At 45.4% G+C, this 17,434-nt stretch overlaps 1 protein-coding gene across 1 annotated transcript in view; it reads left to right on the top strand.

Annotated features, from left to right (window-relative positions):
- The window catches only part of B4GALNT3 (beta-1,4-N-acetyl-galactosaminyltransferase 3), a 68,041-nt gene that overhangs the window by 26,809 nt on the left and 23,798 nt on the right, over positions 1–17,434 (top strand). Inside the window, exons 2-3 of the mRNA XM_071551226.1 lie at positions 15,229–15,332; positions 15,986–16,063. Coding sequence (XP_071407327.1) covers positions 15,229–15,332; positions 15,986–16,063 — 182 coding nt within the window. The remainder of the gene's footprint in view (positions 1–15,228; positions 15,333–15,985; positions 16,064–17,434) is intronic.

Below are 17,434 nucleotides of genomic sequence, written 5' to 3' on the forward strand. Positions count from 1 at the left end.
GTTTAAAACTAGTTTCACAAGTTATTTTTGCCTTGTGTGGTGAACAGACTGACAAAGAATCCCATGGGAGACAGTCTTAGGCAGCTGTGCAGGAAAGGACCTTGGGATCCTAGTGCACAGCAAGTTGAATATGAGCCAGCAATGTGCCCTTGCAGCCAAGACCAACAGTCTCCTGGTCTGAATTGGGTCAGGCTGAGGGAGATGATCCTTCCATTCTGCTCAGCCCATGTGTGACATTTGTCAATGTTATGTTGAGTTCTGGGCTCTCCAGGTGAGACATGGATGTGCTGGAGTGAGTCCTGCCAAGGGCCTTGAAGATGAGTACAGAACTCCAGCATCTGACATACAAGGAGAGGTGAAAGGGCTGGATCTGTCCAGTCTGGAGAGGATTAGGCTCAAAGAGATTTGTATGCATGTGTATAAAGACCTGATAGAAGGGAGTAAGGAATAAGGAGATAGACTCTTCTCAGTGGCATCTATGAAAAGGACCGGAGGCAATGGGCAAAAATTAAGCTAGGGGAGATTCCATTTAAACATGAGAACCTTTTTTTTTTTGATGTGAAAAAGTTCAGACACTGAACAGGTTGCCCAGAGAAGCTGTGGAGTCTCTGTCCTAGGTGACACTGCTCTGAGTAGGGGTCCAGACTAGATGGTTTCTAGAGGTGCCATCCAACCCTTGGTAATTCTCTGCTTTTGTATTAGCATGCAGAAAAATAGATTAAAGGAGAGATGGAGAATGAACTGCCCTGGGCTATTTTTGGAGCCTGGGAAGTCACAGCCACACACAGTCCTCATCTCCATCCCAGGAGACACTGCATTGGGAATTTTTCCCATAAAACAGTGTGTAGTACATAAACTGTTTTGTAGTGTTTCAGACCTGAGGTTTGATGCTCTGCTATATATATAGAACCTGGATCTTTGTGAGTTAGCGAGGTCAGAGGCACATAAATGACAGAGATAGTAAAAAACTTCTGGCAAAATGTGGTAGAGAGGACAGCTGCTTTTACTTGTCTTTAGTTTTGGCAGAACATGCTAGAAATGGTTATTTGATATGTGGTTAAGTTGTATAAGGTGTTACACTCATACCATTATGGAAAAGGATTGAAATTGAACAGAGCTAGTGGAGCTCAGTAGGCATCACACCAGAAAGGAGCCTGTGGAAAAGGTCAGTAAAACTTGGTAGAGTGGCTGAGAGCAGAATTTGGATGAAATCTCAGGTCAGCATTTAAATAACCAATGTCAGATGGCATTTTCATTGGATATTTATTCTGGAGCTAGTACAGGAATTACTGTGAGTTTCCTGTACTGAATTACACAAGAGGCAGATTGGACAGTTGTTACGGTTTCATTTGTCCTGAAGTTCATTGGGCATTTACTGGATAAGTGCTAGGCAGTAGAAACCTCTCTTCCTTGACTTATGGAAATTTCCAACACACTGGAAAGAAAATTATGATTTTGCAATCAGTCTTCTTAAGCCACCTTAAGCAGACTGCAGGGCGATTTTAGTGCTCTGGTAGAAAGCTGCAGCACAGTTAAATATTCCACTGAAACAAGATAGCTCTGTAAGGCATGCTGGCCCAGCTCCAAGGCAACTAACCCGGCTGTCTCCTGCTGGGTGAAGGATCACCTCCTGGAAGCCCTCAGGAATGCCTGCTGGTGACTAGGATTGCATGTGGAAAACAGGGGCCCTGCAGCAGCATTTGGCTGGCCCCTGCAGTCTGGGCTCTGACAAGTTCAGCTGCACCTCAGCTTATCAGTGGCTCTGAGTTTGTTCTGTCTGGGACAGTAGTTTAGCAGAATTCAAACCAGAAATTTCCCAATAAGTAATTTTTCGGTTCCCTGGAAGTTCTGAAAGAGCAGTAGAAATGGTTGCCTTAATTTAATGAAGTTTTAAGGCAGTGTGAAAAAAACTCTAGACCTGTCACACAGGTTTCATTAATACAGAAGGTAACGCAAGAATGAGTTAAATTTATAGTATAGCTTGAATGTCTTTCACAGCCTGCAGCAATGACAGAATTTTAGCATTGTATTCCAGCTGTTAAAGCGTTTGAATTTGGTTTTCTAAATCCCAGGTCTAAGTTCTCAAGCAGATAATATATGAAAAAAAGCCCAGCAATCTGCAACAACTCAAACACCTGATACAAGGAGAGAATGACAGGAGAGACAGTACATAAGGATTTTTCTGTAAGAATGTCGACCTTTTTCCACTCAGTCTTCATAAAGGATCCACACTTGAAATAAGCTAAAAATAAGAGATGCAGTTTAACAATCCTGGCACTTCAGATAAGAAAGATCTCCTATCATCTTCAAACCCCACTCAGTGATGAATAGGCCTATGGATCAACTAAGAGCAGAACAGTTGCTTTGTTTCTGCTCTTTCTGCAGTAAGTACACAAATTATTATTGCATGTAGTTTCTTAAAGCAAACTGAATCTTCTTCATCAGCTGCTAAAAACTCTTTTAAAAAAACTACTTGAATCATAAACCTCCCCAGTTTTCAGTTGTGCCATGCTTTACATCAGGATCTTATTTGTACTTCCTGTAATTATGTGTCTGCACATCTGGAAATGTGCTTACTGTGAACAGATTATAGCAACACACTGGAACCTTGGGCGGAAAGTTCAAGGATAAGGTTCCACATACAAGCAATACAACAGAAGACTTTTAAGACACATCGTTTGCAGTAATTTAAAGAAATGCTCCTGCCTTTAATACCTTTGTAAAAAGTTTATAAATTCCAGTGACATAGTGGTGTCCACAGGTTTCAGTGTTCCTACAAGCTTTTGAGCACATAAAAGCTTTGTAGATTTAAACCAGGGAAGAAACGTCTTTGGGACAGGTCCCTGTAAACCCCCCAGACCAGCACAAGGGAGTCACGGCCCATTGTGGAATTTGCAAGTCAATAGGGTGGGTTTGGTTACTGGGGCTGGGGACGACTCTGCACCCGGGGCATCCCTCCTCCATCCATCTCCATCCCTTCTCCATCGGCATCCTCCTCCCAGTTCTGGCATGTTTTCAGGGTCTCGGGGGAAGAGTGTGTGTCTGGTTTTGTGGAGGGGCTGAGTGGAATCCTGGGATGCCCAAAACAAGTGAGGTTTTAAGAGCAGATTACAGAGCGAAATAAATTGTTCTTCTTGCCTCTCCTTCTGCAGCATTTCTTAGATCTTCTTTAGAAAGTTTTAAATTGAAACATGCCACATTAAAAAAATCCCAAGTGTGCAAGGAGTCTGTCCCAGTTTAGCAGGCTGGAAATACTCAGCACACTGGTTTAAGTTAGGCCAAATTCTCTCAAAGACAGTGGGATTTAGGCTTGAGTGTTTTAGCAAACTACGCTAACTGTAAATACAGGCTCTTTTTTTGGTCTCTGTGGAGTTTTAAGATTGAATATGAGGAAAAGATTCTTCACCCAGAGGGTGGTTGGGCACTGGAACAGGATCTCCAAGGAAATGGTCATAGCTCCAAGCCTGACAGAGCTCAATGAGTGTTTGGAAAAGGCTCTCAGGCACATGGTGGGATTCTTGGGGTTGTCCTGTGCAGGGCCAAGAGTTGGACTGGATGATCTTTGTGGGTCCCTTCCAACTCAGGGCATTCAATGATTCTGTGGGACAAAAAGTAGTTTCTGTGAACTCCTCCTCATTCCCACTTTCTCAATGATTTTTGTCAAATGTGTTTCACAGGCTGGTTAGAGACCCAAAGCAGGCCATTGACAGGGGATTTAGTCCAGAGAGGAAAAACAGCATTTCAGAAGTTGGTATTTTGGAATTATGTCATTGTGTAAGAGCTATGTAAAGAGAGTTTACACAACCCTGATTTTTCCCCCATAGCAACCCATGTTGTGTAAATAAAGCTGTCTAGAAGCAAGTGTCTGTTCTTTGCAGCCCATCCCGCTGCACAGCAGGCATTTACTTGGAGGCAGGATGCCTGAAGGGAGGACTGCCAGCTTGTTTTGTCCATGTGAATTTTGAGGCTGTGTCATGGAGGAGCTCAAGAATGCTCTTGCTGCTTTACTACCCTGAAGCTTGACATGGTTTTTAAGGCATAGGTATATAGGATTTTCCATAACTTCTCAAAATGTGAGTCCATCTTGCATGTCTGTGTGCCCTGACTAACAGGCAGTATTTGTTGAGGGTTCAAAGGAAACCAGTGTTACAAATCTGACCTTTGCTAAATAGATATTCTGGTGGTTTAGGCTGAGAGCTGCATGCGCAGTTCCTCTACAAAGACAGTCGAGTCTGGCATTTAGGGCTAGAGGCCAAATGAAGCTTTGGGTGTAGTTTTGGATTGTCAGCATCTGATGAGAAATTTCAGACATTCTTGAAGAATGTTCTGATTTTTGAGTTACTTTTTGCTGCCATTTTAGTCAACATTTGATTATGTTTATAGCAGCAATAGTTCGGTACCTAAAGGGGGACTACAAGAAAGCTGGAGAGGTACTTTTGGGAAGGGGATGTAGTGATAGGATAAGGGAGAATGGCTTGAAACTGAAAAAGCATGGGTTTAGATTAGATATTAGGAAGAAATTCTTTCCTGTGGGGGTGGTGGGTCACTGGAACAGGTTGGCCACAGAAGTTGTGGATGCCCCATCCTAGGAATTGTTCAAGGCTGAGCTGTGTGGGGCTTCATCCAACCTAGTCTAGTTGGAAGGTGTCCCTGCCCATGGCAGAGGGCTTGGAACTAGGGGATATTGAAGGCTCCTTCCAACCCCAAACCGTTGTATATGGTCACAGAATCACAGACTATTCTGAGTTGTAAAGGACCCACAAGGATGATATGTAAGTTTAAACCAGAAGTCATAGTTTTGAGTTTTGATTTAGAATTGTGGAAGTAAACTTAGGCACAGGGATTGCATCCAAGTTCCTGAAATTCTTCCAGTAGTTCATCCTAAACCCATTAACATTAATAGGAGAACTTCATCTGACTCAAAATGCAATCACCAAACAGTTTCTAATCTGACATACCTAGAAAGCAATATCAAAGCAGTACCTCAACCACTGCATTCAGTTCCTCTTTGTTATTTAGAAGAGTTGTTATATCTCTCTGGTTTGATATTCATCACTAGGAGTGCTCCTGATTCCTCCTCAGTACAGCTATTGGACAACTTTTGTGTTGTCTCACGTTTAGAGGTGTCTTTTGGGCTTTGTTTCATATCAGAGCGGAGTGTCCCATACAAAGCCATGGGAAGAACAGTCATTCTGCTACCCTCAAGAACACAGGCAAATGAAAGTAATTTAAACAAATCAAAAGGTATTTTTGGAGTGGCCTGCAGGAGCCTTGGTTTAGCTCACTTCTTTGTCTTGAGCTGGGATCAACCCCACCTGCACCATTTCTGGCAGATATTTGTCCAGCCTGTTCCTTATCTTAATTTTTCTCTTCCTTTGGTCACGTCCCTGGACTTGCCTGCAGTCACCACTGAGAGTGATAGTGCAGGGCAGTCATTTTGTCACAATGCTCACAAAGAACATGGGAATGATACATGGGTTACTGCCTGGAGGTAAATTCAGGGGAAGAAAATGGCTACAACAGCTTTGAGCAAAATGGCAAATAGAAATGGCAGAGAAATAAATAATGTGCGGGGGTTTTCTCATGGAAGCAGTGAATGATATTTTCTACAGCACAAAGTTCCACAGAACTTGACTGAAAATCAAGCTGCAAGCAGGGATTTTGGAAATTCTTGCCTTCTACATGGAAGTGGCAAGCTGTTGAGTCTGTAGGAAAATCCCCATCCAAGATAAAAAAAATAATGCATTAGCTACGTTGGGTAAAGCAGTAACAAATGTTGACTTGAAGGTCTGTTGCTCAGTTGATGTTCAGCTTCACATCCTAGACAGCTCCTTTTTAAAAAGAAAATCTTGGAAAGCTCTTTGAGCAGTGCTTGTACTGCAATGTTTAGATCAGCTGAGAAAAATGCACTTACCAAAGCTTCCTGAAAGCATCATGGATGACCTTGTTAAGCTTTCTTGGGCACAGTCTCATTGCAGAAAGAAAAACAGATGGCAAAGACTGCTGAGCATAGAATTGCCATTTTCTTCCATTACATGTTTGTAGGTACCTCCTGGTGCTCAGGGGAGGGAAGCTCCCTACGTATGTTGCTTCTTATTAGTTGCATTTATTCAGATAACTGTGGACATCAACAGGTTGGGTCATGGTTGAAAGTGTTTAGGAACGTGCTTCTGTTCACAAAGTCATTACTGCTGTTAGTGCTGCTGGAGTACATACGAGTTAAGGTGGGCAGGATGCCTGCCCTGTTTGTGTCCAGGTGCCCTGTGTATGATTCGTTGCACTGAAGTGCACGTAAATGGAGGCAAACTTCAGCTTTACTTAACTGGTTACCTCAGTGGAACAGGCTTTTATTGCCTCCTCTGTCTCTAAGGGCATGGCTTCACCAGTGCCTCCAAATGAAGGAAGCGTGCCAGGAATATCCCTTGCAGTGATCATAACCAGATGGGACATCTGCTTTTCATGCCGGTCACCTTGAGGTTTAGGTAGGAACTTTTTAAAGTTGTTTTTATTAAAAATAAAATAAGGCAGACTGCACAGTGTGAGTCAGCAGTTGAGGATGTGGTCCCTGGGAGTGAATTGGTAGAAACTCATGCAAATGTTCTGGGGTTAAAGGTATTTTGAAACAAAAATAGTGCTGAATATCACAGTTCACAAAAAAAAAAGGGGGGGTAGAGAAAAGCTTGAAACTGGAGTTGACAGGAATAGAAATCGAAACTTAGCCTTGTATCAAAAACACTGACTCTGCTTCTCTGACAACCTGCTGGTTTTTCAAGTGCTTCAAGTGTTGAAGTTCAAGCAAGCCCAAGTGTCTTGGATCTCCCATCAGCAAATGGTTTGATAAAAATCCCGTGTTTTAAAGACAATGCCTGACAGAATCCTGGCTTGGTCAATGTGATACCACGATGAGAGCTACTCAGATACCTTTACCCTTGATAGTGCTGGAATCAGCCCTTTTTTGACAGTGGCTGTAGCTGTTTTGAGAATTCTGTTGCTGTGGTTGAAGACTGTAAAAACTGAGAAACTGCTTTTAGTGGCAGTATGGTAGGAAGAGGCAGATACAGAGCAAGCCTTTGTGCAGCTCAGTGTCTCGGGGACAAGCACTCCATAACTGCAGGACAATTGCCACACGTTCTGTAAATTTAAGAGTTGAACTTCCAACAGTTAAGGATTTTAACTTCACAGCTATCGTGCCCACAATGTTGAAAACATATTTTACAATTTAAAAGCTTCAATATGTGTTTTATGTGATTAAGAAGGCCCGTGGAATACTGCGAAAGAGTAGCAGAGTAGAAAACATTTCTTCCTGTCTTGCGTGGAAGTTCAGAGTGCCAAAATTGTGGTCTTTTATCTTATGTTCCTGAAAGCAGCAGTAGGTGCTCTTCTGCTCGGTCTTCATTTGAGTCAATGTTGCCTCCTTCCCCCTAAAAACAAAGTGCTCTGCTCTTTCCTCTTCCCCAGTCTAATCTGTCAGGACTCCTTTGTGCAGTTTTGCAGAGGCAGCTGAGAGGAGGGTGAGGAGGGATTAAGTTGCATGGTTGGAGAGGTGGGGATGGGCAGGAGAGGACACAGGGCTCTTGTTGGTGGTAGTCACCTTGGGGAGGGGATTACAGGGGCACAGCCTAAGCTGTGGGTCATACCCCCTTCCCTGTTGGCATGAACTCCTGAACCTCCTCTGCCTTCAGCGTGGCAAGTGCAGACAAGCAATAGTTTGCAATTGTTTTCCTCTCGTACACACCATGTTGAAACAGAGGCATTGCTGGAGCTGACTTAGGAACTCAGCCCCATCATTTTGAGACTAGTGCAGCAACATCACGGGCTTTCTCCCTCAAATCTAGCACTGCATCTCTATGTGTGTATCCTCACTGAGCTTTTGGGAGGCAGGTGGTATTTGCTAGGCAATCCTGTGGCGTAAGTGGATTTCATGGCTGAACTAGGGCAATGGAACATATTAGTGGCAGAAGCAAGATTTGAGTTATATTTTCCACAAAACCTGTTAGTGCCCCAACCATTGCTTATCAGTTTCTCCCTTGCTGCATGAAATATATTTCCTATACCTAGAGGGTAATAGCAGCAAGGTGTTACTTGGTGGGTGAGTCTGGCAGTGAGACTTCATTAGTGCCCTGGGTAGTTAGGTCTGCTCATCTTCCAGTCCTCCTCAAGTGAAGTGCTCTGACTTTTCCTCCATCATACTTCATGTACTTTTAATGTTCTGCAGCTCATTGTGAGTTTGCAAAGCCATTCACATAGCAGTGACTCAGAGTTGTACCTGAAGGAAGAGGGAGCAATTTATTTCTGCGCACATGGGCTCTATCTTTTGATTTATCCCTGCAGGAGGTCACCAATCATATTTGAAGGGTTCTGCATTAACCAGAAATGGAAATGTTTGCAGGGCTCCATCTCTTAACACCAGGTTTCATAGCTTCTTGAATCCTTCTAACTCCAGGAGTGTTCTGATGTTGATCTGAGGACAAGGAGTCCATTCTTTTCTGCTTACGCCTTTTGTTGACTTAAGTAAGTAACCAAAGAAACTCTCTTGGCCAGGCTCTATCCTTGAATGAGGCTTTTTTGGTAGTTTCTCTGGCCCCATCTGTGATTCATGGCCTGACCTAACCTTCACTCACCCTGATGTCCAGAAACTGTTGGCTGTCCCTTTTCACTGTATCCTTCACCCACATCTGTGTTTCTAGCAGGTCAGTTTACACCTCATCTTTATGCTTTTTCCACGTGGTGTTGTGGGGCTGTGCTGGACCAGGAGGTGAGTGCTGCTGGTGAGGTGTGGCTTTTCTGTGGTCGGGGGCATGAAAGGCATGTCAAACTCTCTAAATACCCTCTTCCCCAGAGCACGATGCAGCATTGCCTGAGCCAGGTGACAAGGAGATGTCTTCTTGTGGGCTGCAGCCACTGATTCACGCTGCCTGGGGTGCACAGCACAGCAGCGTGGCAGCTTTTCCCCCTCATCTCACTGGCCACAAGGATTCAGTTGCTGGACCTCAGTGGATCTGGATCTCAGTGCTTTTGGTGCACAGCATCCTGTGGCAGGGTGAAGGTACTCCCAGTGCACTGCCTGTGTGAGTGAGGTATAGTTAGTTAAAACTTGGTTGTAATAATGCCAAGGTCATGGGTTCAATCCCCTGTGTGGGCCATTGACTTGAGTTGGAATCGATGACCCTTGTGGGTCCCTTCCAACTCAGAACAGTCTCTGATTCTTTGATAATCTAAATGAGGGTGACTGGAGCAGGAGGCAGAGTGGAGGTTCGTGTTCAGGACAGGAGGTCTGATGCATGTGTGAGACTGCAAATAGCTGAAACAAAGATAAAATAATATGGCTTAAAATTTAACTCTATTGTTGCTAGCTTTGAATTTGCTGAGACTTTGCAAAATGCAATGTAATGTAACTGTTTGCAAGTGGGGCCAGCCCAAGTGGTGGGCAGTTAAATAAAAAGAGAACTAGAGCTGACTTGAGTATGTGTAACCAAGATAAGAGGACTTTCTTGAATGGAGAAGCAGCTCGAAGCACATGAGAAATGCTTTCTAACACAGAGGGATGGGGGGAAGCAGAACCTGAACATAAAGGGGGGTGAAGAACAGTTAACAACATAAGATATAAATAACAGAATGTATATTCCATGGCATAAATCTACAGAGTGCCTGTAACAGATAATATTTGGAGCCAACTCCTTAAAAAAGGCTGAATTTTGTATACCTGGGGGACATGGGCCCCTTGCGTGGCCCCAGCCGTGGCCAGGCTGTAATAAAATTGTGCTTTACTATCAATATGTAATTTTTCTTTAAATCATAGCTCCCTGAGTTCAGCTCTTGTGTCATGCTCAGTTTCAAGCAACCTTCCCCAGCATTTTTTGGACTAGCATGTTTGCAAGGCACCTGGTGGTAGTACCTGGGACTATGGGGTCCTGCACCTGCATACCTGTTCAGCCCAGGAATAATGCTGGGAAAGGCCTCAAATCAAGCTGAAATCCTGTCAGATAACAGTAAGTTACTCAACCAGAATAAGAGGAGAGATAACACCATCCAACAGGGCGTTAAAATATCATGCTATGGTGAGGAGTCTGTGAGTAATGAAGAACATAAGCCTGCTTCATACCTGCCAGGGTTTTTTTTTTTCCCTGTCCTTGCTACAAAAAGAAGAAAATGAGGGTTTTGGCTAAGATGGGGAATGCGTTTTGTGCAAACCGTTGGACCTGCTCTTTCCTGAGGCTGCTGAGTGAAATCATCTAGCAGGGTTACAAAAGGGCTGGATACCATGTGGGTGTTAATAGCATTTGCAGCTATGTAAGCAGCAGTAAGAACAGCAGAGTAATCAAATCTCATCCTTCAGAGAGGAAGCTGATCACCTGAGTGAGTCTGGGATTTCCCCCTTGCATGATTGCCAGCTACCTTTGCAGAGTAATTGAAATGTCGAGTGCTGTCTGGGGCACCGCAGTGGCTTGATGGATCTAATCTGAACACACAGAGCAGCTCTGGTCACGCTCCTGCCCTGAGGCCTGATAGCTCCCCAGGTACTGCTGCCTGTTATCTCTGGCTGTGGCTTTCTGCCTTTTTTTTTTCCTCAAGTGCACTGTATAGCTAAGGAGATGCAGACAAGGCCCTCAGCCCTGACCAGGGCCATGTCAAGAATCATCTTCATCTTATTTTCTCTCACTGAAGCTGTTCTGTGATAAAAATGGATGGTTCACTGGCTCTGTGGGCAACTGGCTCCAGACCGGCTGCCTCTTGTCTGTGTTTCTGTTCTAGGGTGCAGCATCTGTCTCAGCCTCCACTTCAGCTTCTTTGCCTTTTTTTTTTTGTGTTCACCTGACTCTCTTCCAGAAGGAAGCTCAAGTCCTGAGGGCTTCCCTTCTCAAATCCAGAAGGGCAGCTGAGAGACTGCCCAGGTAGGCATTTGTCTCCTCAGCAGGCATCTGCCAGCCTGCCTGATGGGAGCAGGGAGAAAAAGGATCACTTTTGTCTGAAGAAGAACCTTCCTGGTTCTGGGCATTGGCTTATTCCTGTGAGTGTTGAACCTTGGACGACCAGAGGAAAAAGTAGAAAGAAAATGTAAATCTGCCTGTGGAAAGGACATCAGCCGAGTACCTAGTTGTCGATGTTGGGAAAACATCCTGGGGTCTGGAGTGAGGATAAAAACCACAACTGGGTGCACTCTATGGAAAACTCTTGTCATTACTGTGAACCTCTCTGCCCTCCTGTCCCTCCACAGTGTCTTTGAGAACATCTTGCTCATTGGGACACTTTCAACACAAAGTTGTACAAATCTCCCCATCTACCATGCTCTGGTGCCAGCTGTGCTGTCGCAGGCAGGGCTGGGGAAGGAACAGGTCTGATGTCACACCATGCATGGGGTAACTGCAGACAGCAGGAAGCATGGATACTGCTCTGGCTGCAGTGACATCCCTTTCCCTGAGGTCTGCTGTGGTGCTTGCGTGGCCACCAGCCAGCTCAGTTGGACAAGGTGGCCCATCAGAGAGCCATGTGCCCTTCTTTCCTGGGGAGTGGGGTTTGGGTGAATCAGTGCTCTGAACTATCCCTTGTGGCTATGGGGATGCTGGTCTTTATGCCAAGGAGTGGGGAGTGTGTGGTAGCAAGGCTGGCTGCTGCTTTTGGCAAGCTGTGCCTGCATCAGTGTTGTCTTCCTTGGAGGGGTTTGGGGTGAAAAAATAGCCTTTGAAACAAATGGTGTGCACTGGGAGGTGATGGGAAATGCTGTGGAAAGTGATGCTCAGAAGAGAGAAAGGCCAAGAGCTGGCTGGTACATCTCTCTGACAGGCTAATGGAAAGAAAGCCAGGGCCAAAACCTGGCTGTGAGACAGACTCTTCCCAAGCCTTTGATTTCTGCTTCTATTCTTTTTCTTTGCCTTTTCCCATCCTAACCAAACTGGTTTTGTAGAGGGGTTGGAGCAAAACCATCAAAGCTAATAGTTCTGGCATTTCTTCTTAGTGTTACTGAAGTGTTTGCTGAGGTATTTTAGTTCTTGACTGTTGCTTTTTTCCAGGCGTTATCTTATTGACTTTAAAACAGCCATCAAGGGAGTGCTCAGGGCAGCTGAGCTGCTGAGCAGTGATCATGGAGAGCTGGAGGACAGGCTGAACCTGTGGCTGAACCTCACTCAGACGTTCTTGAGGCAGAGCAGTGGAAGTAGCCACAGGGCTCTGCTCTCCAGTTGTTGCACAGGAGTGGGTACATACCTGCAAGGCAATGTCTTGCATCCTATGACCCGTGCTGGGGAGAAAACCTTGGTCAGCAGTTGGCCTCAGGAGGTGTTCTGACTGGTGGAAGCTGGAGGAGATCTGTCTCTCTTCTGTAGCTCCCTCCTCTTAGCAAGGAAAGCTTGTGCAAAGCCAAGTCCTTCTCAATGGGTGTCCAGTGGAGATCCCTCGGAAAAGCCAACCTTTTCAGAAGGAGCAGCAGTGCTAAAAACTTTCTCTGAGGGGAGTGTTTATCCTATTATTTTCTGAAAATAATTTCCTACTACTTTGGGGAATCAGCCTGCCAAAGCACAAATTGCCCGGCAAGGAAATCGCTGCCTCCAGATTAATTCCTAGTTCTTTTGTCTCTCCCGTGTTTGGCTGATGTGTTAGGTAAATATTTGTACAACACACAGAATTGCCTCCCTTTTTTCTCTTCTCCAGGGATGTCAGCCCTTGGCAGTGGTGAGCAGCCAGGCTTCTGTGCTCGCTGCAAGGCAGGCTCCGTGCCAGCCGTGGGCAGGACCAGCCAGAGTGGCTGCTGTGGTGGCCCCAGCATCCTCTTCCCAGCAGAGACAGGTTCCTCATGCTTCATCCTGAGCTTATTCAGTGGGGCAGTGAAGTGCTGAGTTTAACAATGAACCCAAATAATCTCTCCTCTCTGCACAAAAGAAAAAAGCCTGCTTCTCTTGGTGTCCTCCCTCTGTGAATCTCCAGGGGTGAACTGACTCCTCTTGCCTTAGTTCCTCTCTAATTTAGCCAGTTGGACTTTATGATCATTGTGAGTCCCCCTGCCCCCAGCTCAGGATCTTCCATGATTCTGTGATTCTGGATGTTTCCTCTGGAAAAAAGAAGCCTGCAAGTCCCTCACACTAAATATGATGAGCCCTCAAAGTAGCTGAATTTCACACAACTACAAAGTGTGTTTCAGCCCCACTCTGAGTGTGGCCGTGTTTCCAACTGCAGGACATTCACAAACAGTGGTTCCTGCCTTGCTGGTCTGAACAATGTGAAAACTCATCAGTTATACATAAGATTATGTAAAGACACTGGAAGTTCTCCATCTTTCCTGTTTCAGTCAGTCCTTGAAGCACGAGATGCACTTGTCTGCATTAATCAATAGATTTATCACACAGTGTCTGAAAAATCTTCTGCAGAAGATAAATACTGATGTTGATATTTTTAGTCATAAACTGAAATGCATAGCTTCAAATCAAAGTCTGGGAGTGGGATGATCTAGATCAGATATTTGTGACTGTTCAGCCTCTAGCAGGGCCTGAATGAAACCCACACATCCAAGCCAACATTCACATCAGGAAAGCAGGACACCCTAGTTGCCTTTGAGTCTTGTCTCTCAGTTGAATCTCTGACTTCTTTCATGTTTTCCACACTTCTTGCACTTTCTTTTCATTCATTGTCCCCTTTGATCACCACATCGTAGGAGGCAGCTTCAACATCTTCACTTTCTGCTCACCTCTGCCAGACCCCACGGGACGCAGGTTCAGGAGCAAGTAGAGACAGAATTTTTCAACCCAGTAGGTGCAATCACTGGCCAAGAGCTTAATGCAGCCAGGGAGGAGGATCTCTCAAAGGGTTTTGTGTGATTTCTAGTTCCTGGGGTGGTTTTGGGTTTGCCTTGTCCTCTACAAAGCTCAGAGATGTTTTGGAGATGATCTAAGTCATGAGGCTTGTAAATGCCCCCTCTGAAGCAAATGGATGGAGCATGTTCCTACTTAAGGTACAGTGAGTCTCCCATGCTGCTGGGTTGGGTGGGCAGGGTGAAGATGGGTGGGTTGGGTGAAGATGAGTTTGTTGGCTCTGAAACAGCAGATATTTCCTCAGCAGTGGGCTCTTCTTCCCCTCAGAGCATGTTCCTGGCCCTTCTGGTTACAGGACCAGTGCAGAGGGCTCAGACCGTTTGTCTGAATACTCAGACTTGAAGATGATGGGATGGTTCCCTTTATTTACCAAGGCAGCCAACTTCTCTCAAGCTCCTGGAGCTTTGGGGATGATTTTCAGTTTTAAAGAGAGTGGAGAGCCTGGTTCTGCTCCTTGGTACGTGGATGTTGAGCTGGTCTACCAGCAGCCTGGGAGAGGGTAGGGATTGTGGAGGTTTTGGCACTTGCCCCTCATGATGAAGCTGTCATGCAGTGTGGGCACAGCACTGAAGTGCTGGCAGGCTGGTTAGTTGCTGACTAAGTGCCAAAGTGCTTGTCAAATCTGAAGATCACATAGTGTGAGCCACTGAAGATCTGCTGGGGGGGCGTGAGCTCTGCTCGCCAGCACTGTCTCATTACTGATACGGACAGTGGGCACAGAGAGTCATGACATTGTGCTGCATCTGCTCCTCTTTGTCCCTCCTAAGGCCACCAGACTAATAGAAGGAAACCAAAATTGATCCTGACCTCTGGATTGAGCAAAATGGGAAGGGAGGGGAGAGGATGTAAAATGAAGTTGCTTTGAACTTGACTTGAATGGTGACATCCTTAACTGCATCACTGCTAATATTTTAGGCATTACAGCTGCATTCTTTGCCATAATTTCCTTTAAGAAAAGAAGATTGATAGCTTTTATTGTGCAAAAAAATTAAGAATAATATATATGAATAATACACTTTTGATGTCTAAATTAATTAGTAATCTAGTTGTCTTATTTTTCTTTGGCATTACTAGTTAATAGAAATTGATGTTCTTTAGTTTGACCACTGGGATTATGTGAGTGATCTACAAATAGGTTCCCAGTCCTGTGATGATTAATGAAGTCTCTGACATGTATTTTAGAACTATGATGAATGATTAATATAAGTATTAACAAGAAGGAGGGAAGAGCTTTTAAGGAGGATAAAGGCAATTTCTCTCTCTATCACTCTGCTGCTCCAAGTAACATAAACAACTTCTGGTCTCTGCTAGACCATTCCAGATCATTAGAGGTCTCTCAGCCTTGAAAAGGATTAGTTTATTCTGGTAACTGCTCTGGTGTCTTTTATTAGACTGTTTTCTGACACCTCTTTCTGTTTCCTCTGTACAGGATATGAAAACTGGAGGGAACTGGCAAAGGTTCTGTCAGACACAAATGTCCTGGGTGGGGACCCAAGCCTTCAGTTTTACTATCCACACGAGCTGGAACACCAGGTGAGGAGACTTGGGATGCCTTCTGAGCATTTACAGGGACAAACCTTCCTTTCTGATGCTGGTCCCAAGAGACAGCGCTCTCTTCATGCAGGAAAGAGAGCTTGCCACAGGGCAAAATTGGAGCTGACTCACAGCAGTGTGAACATACAACGACTCCAGCGTGGTCAATTAAGTAATTTTAGATGTACTAAGCCACAGTGGTGGGCTGAAGCTGGCTGGGTCCATGGCACAGGAAGGTAGCACCAAGCAAGATAAAAGCAGAAATGAAAGGTCAGAAGAGAGTTTGCTGCTCTCTAGTGAAGCGTATCTTGGTACTGTTGCCTAAAGGCAGTGTTGGAAAAACTATTGCTTGGACATTTTGAAACAAGGATGGGAAAAAAAGCCACCAGAAAGTGACCTAAGTTTTAACTCTGTGCTAGCAAACAGTTTTAAAGTATTGATACCATTTTCCCTCAGTAGCTCACCTGAAATTTGCTTTCAAACAAGCCAGAGAGCGTTTTACCCCACTATGGCCATGACATGTGGCCTGTCCTTTGGAAAGGGAGCTTGAGAAATTGTTTTATTTCATCCTGTGTTCTTGTACCTAGGTTTGAGCCCTCTTGTGTAGATGTCATTTACGGGATTATTTTGACTTTCCTCTTCTTGTATTTCAGAAGCAAGACCTGCAAAGAGGTGGGAGGAATAAATCGAATTATGCAGCTGTGGACAACCCTGTCCCATGGATGCCAGAGGTGGGTTCCTTTCTCCATCGTTTTGCATGAGAGAGGTGTAGTTAGAGACCTGTACAGTCAGAGTGGAAGGCAGGGACGTCTGCCTGGTAAATAATTCACTTTACTGGACATCTGTCCCCTATCACCCCCTCCCTGCTTAATGACACTTACAGACCTGACTAATCATCTGGAAAGACAGGAGTGTCCAGATTCCAGATAATTTGCTGTTTCCACTAGTCATCAAGGCAGCAAGCACCCACCCACAATTCCCTGAGAGCAGGCAGCCTGCTACCTTCGTGAAAAGTGAAGTTCATTCAGGGCTGGGGTGCATAAGGCCAAGCATTCAACAAGCAAATACGTGACTGTGGCACTCAGAAGTGTCACGCTCTGCTCTTGCTCTGGCATTTGCCATCCAACCCCTGTGTGTCATACATAAGAGATTACTCCACTTCTGTGACACTTCAATGAACAGAGATCTTCTCTGGTGACCCTTACAGAGTGGCATAAAAATCCCCTTTTTTCCTTCATGCCTTGTTTATTCTTTCCTCCCCTGTTCCCTTATCTCATCATTCCTCTTCAGATAAGGGAGCAATACAGACTGCTTCTAATGAGAGGGACACCAGCCAGGGGGCATTTAGCTAATGGAGCCAGCTCACTAAATTCCTCAAGGTGATTAGAGACCTGCACAAATTAAAGGACCACTGCAGCTCCCCTGTGGAGGGAGCCAGCTGCTGGCCCTGTGCTCAGGATGAGATTATCACTGGTGATGAAGGGAAAGTGTGTCCTTCCAGCCATTGCAATGAGCAGTTCAGGTCTCTGCAGCATGAGCTAAAGCTTTCCTGGAAGCAACCAGCACCTGTCACCCTCCAGTGCCCAGACCCAAGCCAGAACATTGATGTGTTCTGCTGCCTTGGCTCTGGTGTGCTGGTCCCAGGTGCAGCCTGGGGGCTTCTCTGGCTGCAGGGCCCTATGGGCAGTGTGTGGGCAGGGTGCTGAGCAGGTGCTACAGGCTGAGAGCCAGTGGGACAGGAGAGCCAGGACTGCTACTCTGCACAGGGGTGACAGGAGCATGTACTGCTCTGCTCTCCCACAGCACCAGGCAGCACAGGCTCTGTGTGGCTTCTCTGAGGCTTTACCCTGAGTCTTGGATCTCCTCTCCAGTGATGTCTCAAAAGCATGTTAGTTTTGAAAACAGCAGACTGTGGTGTATGCAGTGAGCCTTTACTGGGCTAGAGATGCAGCTGGTGAGGTACACACTGTGGCCTGCACAGTTTTCTCTTTGTCTCTATAAGGCAAAATTTCCTGCCCTTGCTGCAGGAAGTGTCTGTATCGAGGGAGTCAGCAGAATCACCCTGACTGCAGAGGACAGTGGTTCACCAGTACCAGCTGCAG

The sequence above is a fragment of the Pithys albifrons genome, chromosome 3 (genome assembly GCF_047495875.1).
Source record: "Pithys albifrons albifrons isolate INPA30051 chromosome 3, PitAlb_v1, whole genome shotgun sequence".
NCBI classification, from domain to species: domain Eukaryota; kingdom Metazoa; phylum Chordata; class Aves; order Passeriformes; family Thamnophilidae; genus Pithys; species Pithys albifrons.